At 44.5% G+C, this 23,080-nt stretch overlaps 1 protein-coding gene across 1 annotated transcript in view; it reads left to right on the top strand.

Moving 5' to 3' along the window:
• The first annotated feature begins 20,030 nt into the window (after window positions 1-20,030).
• Window positions 20,031-23,080, top strand: part of LOC311506241 (uncharacterized protein) — a 125,758-nt gene continuing 122,708 nt past the window's right edge. The window contains exon 1 of the mRNA XM_084570123.1: window positions 20,031-20,138. Coding sequence (XP_084426249.1) covers window positions 20,038-20,138 — 101 coding nt within the window. The 5' untranslated portion in view covers window positions 20,031-20,037. The remainder of the gene's footprint in view (window positions 20,139-23,080) is intronic.

Genomic DNA, 23,080 nt, shown 5'->3' with positions numbered 1-23,080 from the left:
GCGCCAGCGCGTCCCGTCTGTGCTGAAATTTAGTGTAAGTCTTTTGTTCTGTGCATCATTAGCACTTCAAAACACAAGAGCAATGAATTCTGAGACCTTTTACTGTCTCAGCCAGCTCGCTGTGGCAAATAATGTGAGAGGCAGGAGAAGGCAAACAACTTCTGGATGCAGTTTGATTTCCGACACTCACTTTGATCTCGTGTGCGCAGAAATCTTCAATGGAAGACTAAACTTTAGATTTGTTGATGCTGAGTATTATGCATGTGCATACAGGCAGTGTCTCCGGCACTGGATCAAGTCGGCAGGCGCGGGAAGCAACAGAAGGCGACGGATTCATTGTGATCAAAACTGGGGACGGACATGTTTGGACAGTTTCAATTTGCAGCCTCAGATTCAGATGACGTGCACCTCCTCAGAGGCCGGGTTGCACCAGCTGGACGTGTATGCCGGCTGTGGTTGTAAGAGTAGGCTGGGTGTAATGCTACGTTACAGAAAACTGGGAGGTCTGAAATTTCCAACCTCCTACTAGGAAAAGTTCTCTGCAATGCTGCTTGAACCCGGAGGTCCTACTAGCGACTTCACTGAGATGCAGCAGCCTGACGTCACAGAACAATGGCGGCGCCTGCGGAGATGCACACCATGACTGTTAAGACATAATTGACTAGACTATGGTCATACTAGATATAATCACATTACACAACATGACTTTTGCGTGAATATATGTCGCTATAATCTCTCTGCATAAAGTTATTATGCAGATTTAGTAAAAAACGTAAAAAAAAAAAACAACGAACGAGTCGAACGAATATTATTTTATCTCGGTCGGCCATGTTTGTTGTTTATGTTCAACTTCGTTCTCCTGGAACGCTTTGAGGTCGCATCTAGTGTACTTCAAGCTTTCTGGAATGCAGCATAATACCTCTTGCATCGAATAGCTGTAACCATAGACTGTATAAAAAATGCACACCATGACAGCTCCTTTAAAGTGAAGCTAAAGCATGTGGAGCTCCCCCTGGTGGCTGGCTGCAGCATAGGTTGCAAACATCCAGCTGGTGCAGAGACGTCGGCTGTGCATGGATCAGCTTTAATCTGAGGATATTCGGTGATGAATGTATCTCGAGGTGAAGAGAACCTGAACGTTCATTAAAGAAACCCACCGTTATCTTATACACCTGCAAGATGAATGGCCTCTGAGTGTGCAGGCGACACCTAAAACCCAGCAAAGAGACCGAAGTGGTTTACCTTCCACTCCAGTGAAGCGATGTTAAGAGAGAAGCTGGAGGCGCTACGAGTGCATCAAACCCAGTCAACCGGCTCGTAAAGATTCTGTCTTTCAAAGAGTTATGTGGAAAAAGGTGCTGGAAGATTTGTAGCATGCGGTATTATTTAGACATGACACAGACACGGAGTTTATGAACTGTAGTCGAGTCTTTTTTTCTCTGCCTGGACGTCGTAGACATTCCTGGATTCCTGGATTTTCCCTTATTGCTTTTGAGACTTGACATGCCTCACGGCCACGTCTACCTTCAAGAAAACGCGCTTAGCCTTCTCCCCTCGCACTGTTGCCATGACAGCACAGGCCAGAAAACAAATGAATAAACCTTTGTTGTGCTGTACATGCTACTTGTAAGAATCTGCTCCTGATGGCTCCTATCTGATAGTGATTTGTTATTTTTTTTTTTTGCACGTGTGTGTAGGCGGTATTGACCGCGTGTGGAGGAGGTGGCGCTTCCTGGTGCAGTCGTACGAGCGAACGCGGGACCCTGCAGAGTTTTGCATCTGTCCCTCTTTGTGCCTCATTCATTCTGTGTGGCGTGTGCAGTGTGAGCCGTGGCTGCAAGTGGCTCTGCGGCGCCTGCCGGCTAAATTCTTGGGCTGCGTCTCATTTATTATTTACCGGGAGGAAAAGGAGTTCTTTATGACTTTTGGGGTTGCAAACGTGTTTATGTAAATGCTGCTGACGATCACGAGGCTGTGGGGAGAGGTCGAGTGTTGCCAAATAAGCCTCTTAGTGCTTTGAATGTCGCTGGCGCAGTATGTGCAAACATTTCCCCTGCAAGTATTAACTGTTCAGGAGGATTTTAAAGGGAATATTATAGATTTATACACATTTATTTTTGTCTTAATTTACCATAAATCCAGACTTTAATATTCTGCATGCTGGCACTGTTTAATTCCTGGAGAAGATAATCTTTTTCAGTGTCTAACCTTGCTGTCTCTGGCATCCAGATGCAGATACAGTATATAATTTGATTTTCTTTTAATGGGGAACATTTCCCACCATGCAGCTGTAGGATGTGAGAATGTTGGATTTAAAGAACATTGGTATGAACCTATGATTTAAGCTGATAGTTGGTTCATGCTGCAGATATTTAGCAGGTTCATTTAAGTGGAGAAATCTGTCATGTGCAGCGCATGTAAGTGAGAGAGGAGCACGGTTTATGGTAAGAGGATGACCTTAAGGCGTCTTTGAGTTGGTATTAACCTCTGATGGGTGACCCTGATGGTTGTAGAGTCGTTCCTATCCTGACTAAGTTCTGCAAAAAGTGCCTTTACGTATCTTCAGAGAAACTTCCTCTCTGTTGGTGCTGTTCATTCATAGCGCTACAGATTTGAACTGCGTGAGCTGTGATTGGTTCGAAAAGCATCTCCTCGTTCACATCTCTCAGCTGCTGCACAAGCTCAGAAAGTTCTCCCTTCTTCATCCTCCTACGAACCTCCTACTCCTCAGACGTCTTCTCTCCGTTCTGTGCTGCAGTGGTTTGATTGACAGTAACTCCAATATTAGCTGCTGAGTACCGAGAGAAACTCTTTCAACCAGCTTAGCCCCCTTTGCTTTAGCAACGTAGACCGGTGCAGGAGCATGAACTGAGGTTGAGCCATTTGAGTTTATCAGGTGTAGGCGTCAACTTACAAAGGATATAAATAGATAATAATTGAGCTGTAAATCAGTTTCAGTTTGCTCGAACTTCTGCTCAACGCCAGCAGTGGTTGCAGAAATTCTCAAATTGCCAGAATTTTGCAGCACAAACAAGATTTACAAACGTGGTTGTTAAAAGTGGACGTGGCACGTCATATGGCACACTGTAAAGTTCAGTGTTCAGAGATTAGTTCATCGTGATTTAAAGAGTCTGATGTCCTGATAGTAGAAACTGTCCTAAAGTCTTCTGTTGCGTGAGGTCGGCTGTGGTTTCTGATTAGGCTGAGTTTGTCAGAGCAGCCATCTCGCAGCGCAACGGGAAGAAACTTGTGACCGTTGTGGATTAAAATTCAGAGCGTTACCTTTCAAAAGAGACTCTGGAATAAAAAGCTGCTCTTTAATCATTCAAAGCCTCATTAGATCAGGTACATTTCCAGGAATTAATCCTGGTGTGACCAGATTCAATTCTTATTAGAATCTGGTCTCCAGCTGGATTTCATTGTGGGGCATGTTTCAGTCTAGTTAGTCCTCCAACCAATCAGAGCCATTTAGCTGTAAACTAATTCATCTTGTGTGTGATGTAGCTGGTCCTCTTCTGTCCTAAAGTTCACCCAAACTATTAGATTAGTCTGGTGGATCTCTGCTGGAGCAGAATCAGCTCCAAACAGACAGACTCCAGACCAGGTCTCCATCACAACATTTCTTTGTCTGTCTTCCACGCTTGTTAAAATTCATCTTAGCTCCAGATCTGAAGTGTCACGAGCTGACGGTGCTTTATTCTCGTACCTTACGCTCGTATGTGATCAGACCAGATCGTCGTGTCAGCAGCGATCAAGCAGCCTTCGTGTCCTGATCAAACATTTTCTCACATCTGAACGTAGATTAGCTTTCAGCCCGTGGATCAAAGGTCTCAGGAGGAGACGGGAATTATTCAGTGGGAGGGGAGAAGGAGATCCGAGGCCTCGAACTGAAGAAGGCGAGAGAGTCACAGAGGAGGACTTCCTCATGCTGCTCCTTAAATTAATCTCCGTCGTGACATTTAATAGACGCCCGCTGATCGTTTAATTGTTTGCAGAGTTCTGTCGGTGGACAGCTCAGCTCTGATTTGATCACCCTGCGTTTATTGGAGCTGTGCGGCCCCTCTTTGACCTTTCCCACCTTGACGACGCATTTTGAAATTATCCATCGCTCGTATCTTTTCTCCAATCACTGCTCAGCGCCACGTGCAGCAGTAAAATTTAATTACGGGAGTTTTGCCGTCGGTGTGAAACTGGATTTGTGCAGAATTTCACTCTCGCTCGCTGGGACTCCACCGCCGAAACGTAATTTCATGTTGAGCGGCTGCAGAGACCTCTGTGAGGTTTTTGGGTTGTGTGCTGAGAGGTTTGAGCCGGTGGTGGCGCCGGAGTAAGGGGGCGTTTCTCAATTACCTTTTGTTCTGTCGGGCTGTTTTATTGAGCTGCCGTGTTTGATGACCACCAGCAGCTTATTGAGGAGAAGCTGCAGTCGGATGTAAAAATGTCACGACTGTTTGTCATCTGGAACAGAACACGCGTCTCCTCGCTCGGATTCACGGTGTCACAGAGGAGATTTCAAACACGTGGAGCTCTTTGCAGAAACAGCACTGAAAGCATTTAGTGTAAAACATGAGCGATTACAGCAGCAGTTCACTGCAGCGCTGCCTTTCATTACATGGATAATTTGGCTTCCAGATCTTCTCATTTCTAATTCCAACTGAAAGCTAATGCCTTTTTTTTTTCTATCATGGATAATGTTTGTCCAAGAAATTTCCTCATCCCACTTATCTCATAAAACAGAGAATCCTCTTGTTGTAATTAAACATGCATGCAACAATCCAGAAAATGTCATTAATGTTGTTGTTCTGATGATGAACTAACGGCTCTTTAGTTTCTTTTTCTCTGTAGCTTTGTTTCTTTCCACACTAACTTTTTTTTAAAGTTCGTGAGCCAGTAGGAAGCGCTAACTATTTTATTCAAGCCCGACTCATGCGGCGACATTACGCTGTAAATTCGGAAGCTCCCTTTGTGATCTGAAGCCTGAGCTCTGCCTCTGAGGCGGCAGCTTGAACTTTTTGGTGACGGAGCAAAGGTGATGTAGGGGTTTTCACCCCTGCAGCACAAATTAGCAGCACTGGGGTTCAATTACGCTCAGCGGTGGTCGTGGGAACCGTTATAATGAGGGTCAGCAGAGGGAAGCTCTGGAGGGAAAAGCACAGCAGGATCCAACACTGGTTCTGTTTACGTCGTCTGCTGCTAAAAAAGTTTTGATTCTGAAACTAGACAAAGAAAACAGAATAAAACACATGAAACTGAAATGTTATACTTGTGCATTTGTTTATACAGGAAAGTGAGCCAATATTACATATCAGAGAGGTGCTCCTCTAGGATTAAATCAGAGTCCATGTGTTCAGAAGTGTTTCCATCAATGTAATGAGACTCAGGTGTGGTTCAGTTCCTGGTTTAGTTTCAATAAATCAGGGATTTTTCTCAGGCCCTGTCCACACGTACGAAAACGATCTTTTTCCTCTCCGTTTTCGACGTCATCGTTTCAAGAAATATCCGCGTCTACACAGGTCCGTTTCTGCTCGACCGAAAACGCTACTTCCTATTCCAGGCCTATAAGTGGCGCTGTTTCGGTTTCAGAAATTCACCAAAAATGGAGAGGAAGAGGCGGAGCATGCGCACAAAGCTTGAGCGCTGTTTACAAATCGCCTTTTTTGCTCAGCGTGGTGGCACAGGAGCATGATATTTTGCCCTAGTAACCCTAATAGGCTCAATATCGTCTCCAGCAGGAAAACTAGCATGTAGTCCGCCATTGTTGTTGATGTTGTTATGAGACGTCTCGCGGGAGGTGGAAGGCTGCTCGGGGGGGACGCATACGATGACGTCATCGTTTTCGTTTTTCTGTGTCCACAAGGAAACGCTAGAGCTGCGTTTTCAAATTTCTCCACCCTGGGACCCGTTTTCAGAAAAGTGCGTTTTAGGGCTATGCGTTTACAGGATACGTCTGGACGCTCGGCCAAAACGATTAAAAAAACCTCCGTTTTGGCGTATTTGCGTTTACGTGTGGACAGGGCCTCAGTCTGATCTTCACAACACATGTTTGTGGACAAAGGAGCTTTCTGAGGAGCTCAGAGAAAGAGTTGTTGTTGCTCATCAGGCTGGAAAAGGTTCCAGAACCATCTCTAAAGAGTTTGGAACCCACAAATAATCCACAGTCAGACAGATTGAAGACGACTGTTCCCCTCCACAGGAGTGGTCCACCAACAAAGATCACTCCATAATAGTCTGAGAGGTCCCAGAGGAACCCAGGGGAACTTCTAAGCAGCTAAAGGCCTCTCTCTCATTGGCTAATGTTAATGTTGATGAATCCACTGAACAACCATGGTGTGATGGACAAAGACACTGCTCTCCAAGAAGAACATTTCTAAACATCATGTGGACAAGACAGAAGACTATTGGGACAATGTTTAGTGGACAGATGAGACCAAAGTAGAATAGTTTGGTTTAAAAGAGATGAAACAACACTGCATCATTCCAGCATCAGAACCTCATCCCTCCATCAAACATGGGGGTGCTAATGTCCTGGTTTGGGCCTGTTCTGCTGCATCTGGACCAGGACGGCTTGTCATCATTGATGGACCAATGAATCCTGAATTCTACCAGTGAACTCCAAAAGAAAATGTCAGGACATCTGTCCATGAGCTGAATGTGAAGAGAAACTGGGTTATGCAGCAAGACAACGAGAACCAAGGACACAAAGTGGTTCTACAAAAGAACGGTTAAAGAAGAACAAGATGAATGTTCTCTTTGTTTCTTTGCAGTTCTGTGATGTTTTGAGTAATTTTTATCCTGAAATGTAGAAAAAGTTTGTAGTGCAAATACTTTGGCACTGTACGTGTTAACATGACCCAAAGCATCAACCAGACTGATTCTGACTGAGGTTGTTTTATTCATGTGCCGGAAACAGCAAGTGATGGTTCAAGCGTAAATTGCTGCTCTATAATACAACTGTCAGTCACACCTGTCATCCGTTCCTTCCCTGACGTTATATTTCTGCAGCTCGGCTCTGTCTGCTCCGTTTGGCTTGTTAGTTGCTCAGCCTCCTATTTTCATTCGCTCATTCACAGTTTGAGCCGTTTATCTCGTCATTAATGTCAAACAATTCACCAACGACACAAACTGTTTCTCTACCACTGTGCAGTAAACACTTTTTTTTTTTTTTATTGACCTGGTGATTCTTTCATTCCCTCACACGCTGGTCCGTGTCTGTCCATCGTCATGCTGTTCCACTAATCAATAGTGTCGGGTAAGAGGAGAAAATACCTCGAGCTGCACCCTTAGTGGGAGAACCCGTTCTCATCCGCCTACTAACTCCAGTAATTGGCCCAGGTATAATACAGCGGTGTATGTCTGCACATTGCAGGTGTCGTTAGAGGTGAGTCATGTGTGCAGGACGGAGGCAGCTGGGAGGAACATGAGACAGAGATGAAGAGGAGGGTTATTAAAAGAAGCCGCGCTGCAGGAAAGCAGCAGAGGGTGACAGATTCTGAGGAATGGGTGAAGATTTAGAGCCCAGCGAAGGAGGGGAGAGAAAACCCAGATACATTCTGACTGAATCACTGCTCCCGCTCTCCTGTGGTTTACACCGATCAGCCACAACGTTATGACCGCCTTCCTAATATTGTGCAGGTGACTCATCAGAGAATGGACATGGGCCTTCTGAGGGTGTCCTGTTGTGGTTGAGGGGAGGGGCCTCTGTGGATCATCCCACAGATACTTGATCAGTTTGGGATCTAGTGAATTTGGAGGCCAGGTCAACACCTTGTGCTCTTCTTCATGTTTTTTTTTTTAGTTGTTCCTAAAGTGTTTTTGTGTGTGTGTCTGTGTCAGGCTGCATCCTGCTGGGGATGGCTGCTGCCATCAAGGAGTGTCATTGCTATGGGGTGGGGGTGCCTGGTCTGGTCTAGGTGGGTGCTACATGTCTAAGTAACATCCACACCAATGAATGCCAGGTCCAGAAGTTTCCCAGCAGAACATTGAACTGTCACAAGATGGACAATGTTATTTACTTCTCCTGTCAGTGGTCATAATGTTGTGGCTGACTGGTGTGTGTAGGTATACTGACTGTCTATACATGCATATATAAATCTATATATTAGTATTAAGTTGTAGCTTGTTCCCTATAATTGGGTTAATTTTGCACGTCTGATTAGATGTCATACTGCATCTAATCTAATCAGTGGCATCTGATCCTCAACCCACTGGTGTCTGTGAGGCAGGATGTTGTCTTCCAGTGTAAATAGTTCACATATACAAAGATATTTTTAAAATATCAAAATCAAGCCTGCCGCAGCGTTTCCTGGTTCTCTGATGTGGTTTGTTTCCACCACTCAGCCGCTTAGATTCCTTATTTACTATCAAAACTCCGTCTGTTTGCGTGTTCTCTGTGCAGACTCCAGGTTTTTTTATTTACTTGATAAACGGACTCATTCATCTTTAATTTTCTGTGACTAATGATTAAAAATTCACTATTTGGAGGAAAAGGTTTCAAGTCCTCGCTGTGTCTGGCTAATATTCTGACTGATTGTACCTGTTTATGATAAATTCATTTACTTTTCTATCGGCGTCTGAAGAGAAACCAACGTTTGCTCCTGATCAAAGCGTGAATGAGACGCGGCGTTGTTGCCAGTTCTCCCCGTTTGTGCGTATTTGATGTTTCCCAGCACAAACCAGAGACCGAAGCACCGACGTCTCCGGCTCTGGTACGTAAGAAGAAACCGAGCCTCTGTGTGATTTACAGATGAAAGCTGTCAGGGTCGTTCAGGGAGCCGTGAGAAGAATGTTGCATCAGAGCCCTTTGTGAGACTGAGGAGGAAGTCTCGGTGGACTTCACATGAAGTGACAGCTGGAAATAAGGACAGTTTCTGCACATACATATATATATATTACCTTAAAATGCCTCAAGAATAAACCGAGAACAGGACGATGATTCATCTTGATGTTCATTTATGATAATGAGTGGTCAGCGTAAGTGTGTGGGAATGTGCAGCCAGCGATGAGTCACTGTATGTAAAGCATGGCATCTATCATGTTAACTTTAGTTTAAACTGGTTCACAAGGAGGCTCCAACATCAGACAGTGATGGGTTTGATGCTTCATCCAACACGATCTTAAATACTGAAAATATGTCTCCATATGAATCTGCAGAAATTTGGTACAGATTGGTCTTCGGTTGCATGCAGGTTTTTAATAAAACAAGATCTTAAACCGTAGTTGTGAACTGTCCGACACGTTGCTAATCGGAGCAGCTCATTGGCCGCGTGCCTGGAAGAGTTTTTAAATGATAGATGATGGAGAATTTCCTGGTCACTGTATTAAAAAATATATAAATGAAACTAAAACTCCCAAACATCCAGATCTGCTGGAGCGCAAGACGGAAACTGCAGCCGCGTAATTAATGTTCACAACCTGCAGCTACAACCTGAAAATGAGATAAGGTAAAACATAATTAATCATGGAAAAAAAAATATTTAAATATCAGAGATGCTCAGTGTGTTATAGTAAATAGTGAAAAGAAATGCGAACGTAGCAGAAGAGCCTTTTAAATCGCCTGAATCGTCACGCTCAAGGTTCTGAACTGACTCCGAGCCAAAGGTTGTTGATGTGAAAAGGACAAACTTTTAAACAGTGGTTGGAACTACACACACATTTAAGTCTTCCACTTTAGAAACAATCTGTTTTCCCCTAACCTGAAGCTCCAGGTGGTTAGTTACACGGACCCATCTGGGGAAGTCATCCGAAATAGTTTGGGAAAAGAAAACAGAAACTTGGCAGGTTATTGGATGAACCATCTGTCACGAGCTGAACACGGTTCCACTTCCTCTATATAAAGATGGATGAAGCCTCCGCGATGACACACCCGTATGTTTCCTGGAAGGTTTTGAAGCTCAGCGTGACGTCTCTGGCCACCTCCATCCACCTAGCTCCCAGATGATGAGTGGAGCTGAGGCTTAAAGGAGAATTACCGTTTTTTCCAACCTGGACCTTATTTCTGGCATAAAATACAATCGTTTACTCACCCATATAACTTTGGTGTTATTTGGAGTCGTTCTGAAGATATTTAGATCCTGTGTAGCGCCGCGTATATCCGTATAGTCGGAGTGACTGGGGCACCGAAACGCAGCCTGTAAATAACGCATTATCTGCTGCGAAACTCGTTCATTTCACCAATATCTTGTTATTATACGCTAGTGCTATTCCCTGTTGAGTCCGGAGTTACCTGTTATCATCATCCGGGGTCTGTAGATTGATCTACTAACCTCTGACCTGGATGATGTCATCTCCAGCTGCTTGTTTACCTGTAATTTGCTACTGCTAGTTTTTTGCGACCCTGGATGATGATAACAACAGGTAACTCCGGACTCAACAGGGAATAGCACTAGCGTATAATAACAAGATATTGGTGAAATGAACGAGTTTCGCGACATATAATGCGTTATTTAGAGGCTGCGTTTCGGTGCCCCATTCACTCCCATTATATGGATATATGTGGATCTAAATATCTTCCGAACGATTCCAAATAACACCAAAGTTATATGGGTGAGTAAACAATCGTATTTTATGCCAGAAATAAGGTCCAGGTTGTAAAAATAAAATAATAATTCCCCTTTAAGACAGCTAGCAACCCTCAAAGGAGCCATGGCCTTAATTCTGCAGAACTGTAATCCTCGATATAATTTGAGCATGTCGGTTCGATAAAAATTCTGGAGAAATTAGATCTAGATGCCAAAAACTTGTCTTTGAGGATTGACTCGCTGTTGAAGCCTCTAGTGGACATTTGCGGAACTGCAGCTTTTGGCATCATGATAGCTTCCTTATTTTTCCCCCAGGCATTGCTACTTGTATAATCCACAGTTTGAGGTAGTTACCATGTCAGGAGACTCTACTTGCTGTTTTTTTGTAAAAGAAATCGTATTTCTGGTACAACAAAGAGGAAAAAACTGGTAGTGTGACTTTATTAAAACCTCAGGTCATGTAAATTTGCAGAAAAGGGCCTTAAATACACCCAGATCTTGTAGTGGTTCCTCACAAGATGCTAATTGGTCATAATCACATGGCTTCAAGCCCAAATCCTCGGATCTCCTGAACCTTGCAATAATCCAGTTTCCTTCCCAGGTAATTTTTCTCCATTAGCTTGCAGAGAGAGACAAACCCAACAATCCCGAAGTTGAATTAAACCCTGTCCTCAAGTCAAATGATGGGATTAATGTTGGTGAAAATGTGCTACTGTGATATGCTGCTTTCATTTAAACCACAAACAGCAATTGATGAGAAAGAGAAAGGCGGAGTTCGTCTGATTTAATTAATCTGCGGCTTCGACAGAACCCAGGACGGGTCAGCGAGACCTCAGACATTTGCACAACAGTAAACCCAATTATTCAATAACATAATAAGTTTAGTTGTCGGGAAACAAACAGATACATGAGTCATGTGTTGAATCAGAGCCACAGCAGCCATGCTATCGCCCGCTCCCCAAGGACGCCCCGCTGCTCTTTTTATGTGCGTCTTTTTGAACATTTTCAGCATGTGTGCACACGTTTGTGTGAGTGTGCTTTGTGGGTGGCAGCGTGATTCATTATGAACCGGCTCCCTCTCATCTGCAGACTAGATTAATTTGTTATAGCTCGGCACCCATTTGTTATTTGGGCAGAGAGAGAGAGGGCAGTGTAAAGCAACACAAGGTTAGGTGGTCTGAATTGATCAAGGGTCCAATGAAGTGTTTATTAACACTTTTATACGTACTGTACGCTGCCATGCCATTTGTCTCAATGTGAAGCGTCCGGCGCCCTTGTGTTGTAGGACTGTGAGGCTTTGAAGAGCGTTTGTATTATTTTGTTCAAGTGATTTCCATGAGATGGGATATAGGCTGCGAATCTCATCCACGCAGTTCATGTTTGTAAAGACTTATTATGTGGTTTTGGTTTTGTTGGTGTGGGATTCAGGTGCGCTGAGACGCTTTTTGTGAAGAACAATCATTGTTTCATGAGCTGTAAGCTGGAGGCGTGAACTGGTCTGCAGATGCGTCGATACGAGACTCTGATGAGGCCCAGTTCACACCTGGTGTTCCAATAAAAGAGGAGAGATCAAGTGGGTGAAGATTTATTGAGGAAACATGAACGTGCGAGGTAATAGTTTGGTAATTAGACTTCAAGAGCGATGGTATCATAGAGCGAAGTGAAGGTACATTAGCTGAGGACGGGACCCCTCAGAGTCTAGATGCTGCTGGTGGTGGAGAAGATGATAAATTTGGCAAATGACTGAAGGAGATCTCTGTTAAGACGGTGAATAATTTGTTTTCTTGCAATATGCGACGCTCACTTTTATTCTCATCAGAGTGTTGCGTCAAGCAGAACCTCCTCCTCCGTAGCAACACATTACAGGTCTTCCAGGGGAACCTGAGGTGTTCCCGGGCCAGACGACCTAAATTCTGGGTCCACCCTGGTGTCTCTTCCCAGCTCGACCATGCCCAGGAGACATCCTCAACAGATGCCCGAACCACCTCGGCTCAAAGGTGCAGCGGCTCTACTCCGAGCTCTCTTGGGATGTCCAAACTCCTCACTCTAAGTCTGAACCAAGCCACCCTATACCCTTGTACCCGTGATTCCTTTTTTCGGTCAGTACCCAAAGTTGGTGACCACAGGTGAGGGGTGGAATGCAGCTGTCTGTCCGTGTCTCAGTCCATGGTACCAACACTCCTGAGATACCTGGATCTCCTTTGCTTGAGACAGGAACTCACCCTAAACCTGGAGGGAACTATTCATCGCTTTCAGAAGATCACCATGACCCCAGACCTGGAGGTGTTGACTTATTGGAGCAGCTGGAACTGGAAACACATATGGCTTCCACCATTTACACATCTGTGGACCAATAAAATCTTACAAAGATAGCATACTATGAACGAGTCATTGTCACCTTGTACCCGTACTTAGCGTTGCATACTCATGTGCACATGATGACTTTGTTTACAACAACTGAAAATGTCTTAAAGCTCAAAGCTATATATTACAGGAGCATCAAACATGTTGGGTGATTAGATTTTCCTGAAATAAACTGAGTTGAGTCGATCTAAACAGAAGCTAGTGCTCGGAGGAACCTGTAGGAGGAGAATGACTGGAGTGATGGGAAGAAGCTGTGAGTCATGAGCAACAACCATGGCCTTGAGCAAGGCACCCAACCCACAAACTGCTCATAAAAGTGTGCTCACCACTGTTAGTGTGTACGAATGTTCAATGCAGAGAACAAAGATCTGACAGAAAGTTAAATTACACAAGATAAAATATACAAGAACAACCATTGTTGGAAAAACTCCAATGATTTGATTATTACTAGAATATTTTAATACATTTCATAGAGCTGAGAAGGAAGGTTGCAGAGCTTAAGGGCTTGTTGCATAAACTCTATAGCTCTGAACAACCATGAACTTTTCTGTAACACCGAGCACTGAGGGCACATTATTTGCAGTATGGGCCGTATAATACGATCGGTTGGAAGTTCAATAAATTAGCATACCATAAGAAGTTCAGGCAGGAGCGAATGCTAATCACGGTTCCAGGCACCATCCGTTTATATTGCAGCTCGTTGCTGACGTGTTTGTTCATAAATATGCGATTGAAAAACAGAATCGGCCACAAAGCAATTTAATCCTGAATAAGCCGAGTTGCTGAGGCGCGGTCTCGTATTAAACTCATCAAAGCTGAGCTGAAAGAAACAGTGGTGTGTTCTCATTAATAGGAGGCTGGCGTTTGAAAGGAGGCTTCTGTTTACACATCATAACTCTTTGGATCTGTTTCTGATTGAACATCACCGACTATCAAATAACTTGTCTGCTGTGGCTTCCCCCGGCGTGGACGCAGTGAATCCTCAGACACATGCTTTAATAATCTTTGTGCTTGAATTTTCTTTGTCTGTTTTTTTACGACTCTGTGCAGATTCTCCTTTGTGGTTTGATGCAAAGATCAAAAGAAAGAAGCAAACCTCAAGGAAGACTTGTTTCTGTCTTTTATTCATCAGCAGACGCCCAAACCACTTCAGCTAGAACACTCTGACACAAAAGTTTATCTCCCTTGAGATGTCCAAACCCCTCAACTTACCTCTGAGCGTAGCCACTCTACATAGGAACCTCATTTCAGCTGCTTATACACATGATGTCTTTCTTTTGGTCACTACCCAAAGTTTGTTATGTGGGGCAGAAGGGTTGTATTATTGTTGTCATTCATCATCGACTATCAAATAATTTGTCTGGCTTCCCCTGGCGTGGACACATTGAATCCTCAGACAGACGCTTTAATAATCTTTGTGCTTGAATTTTCTTTGTTTTTTACGACTCTTTTGATCTTTGCATCAAACCACAAAGGGGAGTCTGCACAGACAAAACGTCTAAAGGAAAACTTGTTTCTGTCTTTTATTCATCAGTTAATGCCCAAACCACCTCGACTCAACACAAAGAAATAGCTCACCTGGGACGTCTGAACTCGTCTCCCTATCTCTAAGACTGAGCCAAGCCACCCCGCGTAGGAATCTCAGTTCAGCTGCTTCTTTTTGGTCACAACACAGAGTTCATGTCGTCAAACCACAAAGGGGAGTCTGCACAGACGACAAGTCTCATGGAAGACTTGTTTCTGTCTTTTATTCATCAGCCAACGCCCAAACCACCTCAGCTAGCCCCCTTAGACCCAAGAGGGCAACAGCTCCACTCCAGACTGCCCTCGGCGTGTCCAAACCCGTCCCCCTAATGGAGGAACCTTAATTTAGCTCTTTTGGTCACTACCCAGAGTTCATGAGTTCAGGGGGCATGAGGGGGTTGTATTATTGTCGTCAAACCACAAAGGGGAGTCTGCACAGACGACAAGTCTCAAGGAAGACTTTTATTAATCAGTCGATCCCCAAACCACCACAGCTAGCCCCCTTAGACACAAGAGGGCAGCATCTCCACTCCAGACCTAGGCATGTCCAAACTCGTCCCCCTATCTCTAAGACTGAGCCAAGACACTCAAGGAAGACTTGTTTCTGTCTTTTCTTCACCAGTTAATGCCCAAACCACCTCAGCTCGACACAAAGAAAGAGCTCACTTGGGACGTCCAAACTTGTCACCCTTGCTCTAAGACTTAGCCAAGCCAACCTGCACAGGAACCTCAGATCAGCCGCTTCCTTTTGGTCACTACCCAGAGTTCATGACATGGGGGCATGAGGGGTTGTATTATTGTCGTCAAACCGTTTGCATCAAACCACAAAGGGGAGTCTGCAGAGACGACAAGTCTCAAGGAAGAGCTCCACTCCAGACCACCCTAGGCGTGTCCAAACCCGTCCCCCTATCTCAAAGTCTGAGCCAAGACTCCCAAAGAAGGAACCTTAAGTCAGCTCCTTGCACACGTGATGTCTTCCTTTTGGTCACTACCAAGAGTTCATGACATGGGAGCAGAGGGGGTTGGGGGTTGTATTAATGTTTTTGTTCATCACCATCTATCAAATACTTTGTCTGCCGTGGCTTCCCCTGGTGTAGACGCTCTGCATTTGATTGTCACACAAACACTTTAATTGAATTTCCTTGAATTTTCTTTGTCTGTTTTTTTTTTTACAAATCTGTCTTTTGATCTTTGCGTCAAACCACAAAGGGGAGTGTGCACAGACAGAAAGTCTCAAGGAAGACTTGTTTCTGTCTTTTATTCATCAGCAGACGCCCAAACCACCTCAACTAGAACACTTTGACATGAAAGATTAGGTCCCTAGAGATGTCCAAACTCCTCACCTTGTCTCTAAGACTGAGCCAAGACGCCCTATAGAGGAACCTTGGTTCAGCTCCTTGTACCTGAGATGCCATTCTTATGGTCACCACCCAAAGTTTGTTACTTGAGGCGTAGGAGGTTGTATTGTTGTTCTTCATCGTTGATTATCAAATAATTTGTCTGCCGTTGCTTCCCCTGGCGTGGATGCATTAAATCCTCAGACGCTTTAATAATCTTTGTGCTTGAGTTTTCTTCTACGATTCAGTCTTTTGATCTTTGCATCAAGCCACAAAGGGGAGTGTGCACAGACAGAAAGTCTAAAGGAAGACTTGTTTCTGTCTTTTATTCACCAGTTAACACCCAAACCACCTCAGCTCGACACAAAGAGAGTCACTTGGGACGTCTGAACTCAAGACTGAGCCAAGCCATGGAACCTCGGATCAGCTGCTTCCTTTTGGTCACTACCCAGAGTTCATGACATGGGGCAGAGGAGGTTGTATTATTGTTGTCATTCATCACCAACTATCAAATATTTTGCCGTTGAGCTCCCTGGTGTAGATGCTCTGCATTTGATTGTCACACAGACGCTTTAATAATCTTTGTGCTTGACTTTCCTTCGTCTGTTTTCCACCACTCTGTCTTTTGATCTTTGCGTAGACCCCCCTTTGTGGCTTCACGCAGACGGAAAGGCTCATGGAAGATTTGTTTCTGTGTTTTATTCATCAGCTTTGCAAAAAAATAAAAAAAAAGAACCTTTAAGCATAGTGGTTTTAATCACCAGTATGCTTAAAAAAGTCAATGTTATGTAACGAGCTGGAAAAAGTGACTTTGGATTAGAGTCCTGCCCCTCGATGCGCTTGAACCTGGGTTAGAGCCACTGTGCCGGGATTACGTTAAAACCACTGCTCTGCTAGTGTGACACATTAGATTATTTGGATTTTTCTGCAAAGAGCAGGAATTCAATTCACACACATTAGATTACAACATCCAGAATAAGCAAAATTCACCCGAGGGTCTTTGTCCTGAAAAGTTTATCCGGGGTGAACACTAAATTCCCTCTACGCTGTGGTCTCATAACATTTGACTGCTGCACTCGCTCCATCATGTTATGTCATTACAAGCCCATCCGAGCAGCGCCCTGTTGTTTTATATTTGATATCAAGCGTCGTCTGCAGCAGTCGCGTCAAACGCTCTAACGCATAAATACACATTTAAATTCACTCTGTGTGAGTGGCACGAGTCACAGTTGAAGACTGGAGTTTCACATGTCCATCCACAGCAGGAGGATTCGGACGTCTTTTGTCTTTTGCAGTCAACCTGTGAGACTTTAAGCAGCTGTTGAAATCAACACAGAATTAAAGCTATAATAAGATAAGATAATCTTTTAAGATAATCCTTTAATTTATCCACAGTGGAGTCAATTCACAGAGACAAACAGATTTTTATATTATTATTATTTTTTTTAACCATAATATGCAGGATTGAACGGAGACATCGTGAGGTAAACCTGCAGAACTTTTTGATGTTTCAGACTGATTGGATTATAGCTGCAGTCTAAAGGCTTATACTTGGTGCCACAAGAGAGAGTTGGATAATTCCAGTGAACTTTCCCTTTTAACTCAGAGCTGAAGGGTTATACAGGGTTATACAGGACTACTTCTACTAATACTGCTACTACTACTACTACTACTACTTGTAGTACCACTCGTTCTGGGGATTTTGTTCTTGTCTCTAGAAGTAAACACACAGATACAGGAAATAAACATGAGCATCGTAGTCACAGATTTATGCTGAGACCATTTCATAAAGCACAATTCACACCAATCAGGCATAACACTATGACCACCTTCCTAATACTGTGCAGGTCTCCTTTGTGGTGACTCATCAGAGAATGGACATGGGCCTTCTGAGGGTGTCCTGTTGTTAGTGGGGGGGGGTCTTTGAGGGAAGGACCTCTGTGGATCATCCCACAGATACTTGATCAGTTTGGGATCTAGTGAATTTGGAGGCCAGGTCAACACCTTGTGCTGTTCGTCATGTTTTTATTTTAGTTGTTCCTAAAGTGTTTTTGTGTGTGTGTCTGTGTCAGGCTGCATCCTGCTGGGGATGGCTGCTGCCATCAAGGAGTGTCATTGCTATGGGGTGGGGGTGCCTGGTCTGGTCTAGGTGGGTGCTACATGTCTAAGTAACATCCACACCAATGAATGCCAGGTCCAGAAGTTTCCCAGCAGAACACTGAACTGTCACAAGATGTTATTTACTTCTCCTGTCATGTACATGTACCATGCAAAGACAAACCTACTTCATGCACCAACATCAGCTTGAACTACAACAACCAGCACCTACTACAGCCCCCACCTTCTCCTGTGTCTTGTGTCACTACATACACCCCAAACAACACACACGTTCTAAATAAAGGCCTCTGTCCGGGATCATTAGTGCTCCATGTGTTCCCGTCTCAGCTCCCGTCACAGGGGAATCATAACGACGCTGGAGCTTTTTTTTTTTCCAGAAACTGCATCCTATATTCGGCTCCACGCGGCAACGCTCAAGGGAATATGAGACCGGGCCTCTAACGAAACCCTGGCGTCATTAACATTTTCTTGACAAAGACGCCCGCTGCCCTTGAAGGAGGAACCCAGAGAGAGAGAGAGAGAGGGTTACAGCAGGAAAGGGCAAAACTGAGAAAACGAGTTTTCTGAAAGGACGCTGCAACATTTTTTAAAAGGCGATCCTGCAGCTCCATTTGGTGCCGTCTCCAACAAATCAATCACAATCACAGCTAAGTGTTGTTTTCTTTATTTGCGTGCTCTGTCTGGGCCGGTTTTCCATCTTTATTCATGAGCTCCTCGAGGTCACGGAGGTCTCTGCCCTCGTCGTTTAAGACTGATTTACACCTCAGACACAGTAATAGCTGCTCTCCATTAGTGTAATGGTGTCTCCAGTGTCAATTAGTGTCGCAGTAATTAAAGTGGCTTCAATAAACATGTCGCTGACTTTGTCGAGCTCAGAGATGCAGAACATTTAGCTGAATAGTTTACACTAATAATTTATTTTACTTTAACCACCCGGATGTTTTTAGATGAGACGATGGAGACGAGTTATTTCTGTGTTTCTCTGTCTGTTCACAGCTGCTGTGTTCATGTTGTTTTATCCCGTGTCAGACTGAATGGAGGCAGCTTGAGTCAAACAGAGTCAGAACTCTTGGTCTTTTCCGTGTGACGAGGTGGATTACCCCTCTAGTCTGGAGTCTTACGCTGTGCTGGGGGAGAGATTTGGATTTCCTTTGAACTCCGAGGTGAAGGCTACACAGAGGAGCGGGGAGTGCACCAGAAGAGGCTAATAATGAGCTTAACTCCTGCTGGTAGCGCTTCTTTTTGGAAGAGGGAGGGGGTTTAACTTTCTTGAGCGTAGGTTTATGTCTCACTTTTTAAAGTTGTGTTTCCCATGAATTCTGTCGGTGCGGTGCAAAGAGTTCTGCAGCGATAGGGACGACTGCAGAGGTGATCACGCAGAGATGGTCACGCTTACACTAAAGAACTGGACACAAGAACCACCGGCGCCGATGGCCGGCTGTGGCATCGCCTCAGATCTCGTGTGTCGGGACCAGAACATTGACTGCAGCCAGTGACCAGCTGGTACATAAATCCTGCACCTGCCTCAGAGGAATAAACATCTTCATACCAGCAGGTGGCGGTGTTCTGTGATCACCATTTACTACAGCTTTTCTAAAATACCAGGGTGTGTTCTTGCTCCACCTGTTTCTTCTGCCAGAGCCTTTGGGCATTTATCAAGCACCTGAACTTTGGACTTGACAAGTTTAACTGTTGAGCGCAGACGGGAGCACGCAGCAGCAGCTACTGGTGACATCTCACAAGAACAAAAGTACAGATGAGAATTGATAAAGTCCTCCTGTCTTTGTTGTCTGCACCACTTGTGTCCTGTGTGAATCTACGTCTGTTTCTGATCACCAGAAAGAATGAGCCTCAGTTGACGGTGGTTCTTTGATGCTGGTTTGATGTGTCCTGAGTCAGGACCCTCTAGGTGTAGGACGATGTTCCTGTTTAAACCTCAACTCCCCACGTTACTTGGATGAAACATCATCATAAAACCCTACAAGTCCAGTTGAGCTTGTTTGCTTTTCGGACACACTCTGACCTGGATGACTGAGAACCTTCACAGACAAAACGTTATACAGAAAATATTTGTATATTTGAATGCTTATGAAATGGAAAAAAACAGAGGATCCCTCAACCTGTGCCATCTTTTTGTGTATTTTCCAGACAGCCAATCAGATTGATTTCCCTCACCGATGTTGCTGACAGGTCCAACTGGTGCCAACGCTGCAAAAACTAGGGGCCACAGACGCTCAGCGACCGACAGGCGCCAACAAATGTCCCGACCGTCAGCTTGGTGAGTCACAGCCCTTAAAGGAACAGAACCGTCTTAGATCAGGCATCATCATTTGCTTTAGTGCAAAGAAGCTGGAGTACATTATGAAAATGTTCACGTTTACTGAACTATCCTTTTACAAAACATCTGCGTGAAGTTGTGTTTAAAAAAACAAATTCAGTTCCGACACATTGCTGCCATCTGCTGTTTAGTTTTGGGTCTCCTTGCATTCATGCATTCATTTATTTTCTGTAATCACTTGTCCTCTGGATTGTCGCAGGACGAGAGGTGGGGTCCACCCTGGACAGGTCTCCAGTCTATCTCGGGGCTAACACAGAGAGACACTCACACCTACGGCCAATTTAGAATCACCAATGAACCTAACCAGCATGTCTTTGGACGGTGGGAGGAAGCTGGAGAACCTGGAGAGAACCCACGCAGACACAGTTAGCCCTATGATAGACAGGAGACCTGCCTTGCCAGGCTCCAGCCCCCCGTGACCCTTCACAGGACAAGCAGTTAATGAATGAATGAAAAATTGCAGTCATTGTGTTCTAGGTAATTGAGTTCTTCCTAAACCAGTCATCCCACAGATACTTGATCAGTTTGGGATCTAGTGAATTTGGAGGAATTTTGTGTGTGTGTCTGTGTCAGGCTGCATCCTGCTGGGGATGGCTGCTGCCATCAAGGAGTGTCATTGCTATGGGGTGGGGGTGCCTGGTCTGGTCTAGGTGGGTGCTACATGTCTAAGTAACATCCACACCAATGAATGCCAGGTCCAGAAGTTTCCCAGCAGAACACTGAACTGTCACAAGATGGTTTAAATGTTATTTACTTCTCCTGTCAGTGGTCATAATGTTGTGGCTGATCGGTGTAAGGTGACACTGTGGCTGTGCGTAAGCAGCCAGGAATGAAGCTGAAGGCTTGGAGGAGGAAACTCTCAGACTCACTCTGAGCTGGCTGCTCATTAAGTGTGCCACAGGGACCTGGTCTGTGAACCTGCCGAGCGCCGCAGTGCTGCAGAACTCACAGGGAGGATGGGACAGTCGCTGCCACAGGAATGTTCTGCAGCGCGGGGCTGTCAGAAATGACTATATCAGGGAAGGCACATAACTCTCATGGTCTCATTCTCCCTCGTCTGTGGCAACTGTGGCGTATGCAGCAGTTTCACAGAGTTGTGGAATCATACATAAAAGTTTCTCTTGCTTGTGAATGTATGAACACAGTACTCCCAGGGTCTCACAGACGTCCATTTTCTGAAACAGTCCAGCATCACTTTATTCATTTCATAGTAGGAAATGTATTTATTTCTTTGGCTTGTTGTAGTCAGACCAGGTGTTTGTGAGAATTTCTAAGCAAGATTTCTGGGTATTTTAACTTAAACTATTTAATCCTGACCCTAACCAGTGGAATCAAACCTCTCATCATTACATTTAGTGAATCTCTACTTGAAGTAAGAGCCAGCAGTGTTTTTTCTCTGTTACTCTTCTTTATCACCATGCTAAGACCCACCCCCAAACGATCTAATTGGCCCGACAGATCTGTGCCAGAGCAGAATCGGTTCCCAACAGAAAGACTCCAGATCAATATGTTTCCTTTTCTGTATTTGTGCTCTTTTGAAATGTCATCAGTCTCTGTCCTAGTACCATCTGACCAAAATACCTGGATGTGAGTCATCTTCCAGAGTTTGTGGATACACAGACCATACACGTGAACTTCGTATTTGCATATTTGGTAGTTCAGAGCATAGACTGTATATAAATATGACTCTATTTATATACAGTCAGATCCATAACGGGTTTCGGGCGGCGCCATCTTGCGAGTTTGGAGTCAGAGTCTGATCAGTACGGTCTGAGGGTGGAGCCCTGTACTTCAGAATCAAACTTGCCAAGTCCACAAGTCAGAAGTACTCGGCATTGATAAACAGCCCAGACTTTCCACCACTAACACCGTGGGCAGGGGGAAGTTGGTCTGTCTTAAAGGTTAGTGTTTCACAGCGCAACGGTGTGAATGTCCCTGCAGGCGAGTTTTAGCTAAATAATGCATTATGTGTTACTAAAACACATGAAATGAAACATTGAATATCTGCAGCAGTTCAGATGTCCTTCAACAATACTGATGTTCATTAGCTTAAAAAGTTTAGAAGCCAAATAGAAAAATGAACCCCCACCAAGAAATAATAAAATAAAACAAGCTAACCTCAGTGTTTGGAATTTGAGCAAAACAAGCCGTACTGTCTAAGTTTCCACCTTCTGTGTGGCGCCTGTAAACACTCGTGTCCTGTTTTGACAGCTTGTTGTAGTGAAAGCACCCGGAGCTGCTCCCGGAGCCTCTGAGGTCATGGATTATTCATGGGATATGGAGGCAGATGACGCGGCCCCATTGTGCCGCGCACAACAAACGCGAGCGTGACAGGGCCGGCTGGGTCGGGTCAGCAGAAAGAAAAAAATAATAATAAATAAAAAAAAGATGCCACGTGTTTAGATTCCATAACGGTGAATGATCGCTGCTGATGGATGTGAGTGACTAATGCACAGAAACAGTTTGTAAGCCTCTTGTTATTTGTTCATTCACCAGTGATTGTTTTTCTGGACACAAAAACACGTGTCCTTCTCTGAAAGCATTTGAATTCAGTTGGCAAGTGAAGACAAAGATGGAGTCAAGTCAGCTGCCTCTCAAATATAGACTGTATATAAATATGGACAATACATCTCCTCTTCCTCTCATTGGTCAAACTGACTCTATTTTCCTGGGGATACGGGCGACGCCACCTTATGAGTTTGGATCCAGAGTCTGATCAGTACGGTCTGAGGGCGGAGCCATGTGGAGCCGTGATATTGATGCCCCGCCCACACTTCCTCCAGACTCACTCATGTTTCAGTTTAATTAATACTACGCTCTGCTCTACCTCCACCAGTTAGAAGGAGAAGATGGGTTATACACTGGACTTGTTTTTTAAAGAT

The sequence above is a fragment of the Chelon labrosus genome, assembly GCF_963514085.1.
Source record: "Chelon labrosus genome assembly, chromosome: 21".
Classification (NCBI taxonomy): Eukaryota; Metazoa; Chordata; class Actinopteri; order Mugiliformes; family Mugilidae; genus Chelon; species Chelon labrosus.
Note: the sequence above shows the minus strand (reverse complement) of the source record. Positions and strands in the feature narration are given on the sequence as shown.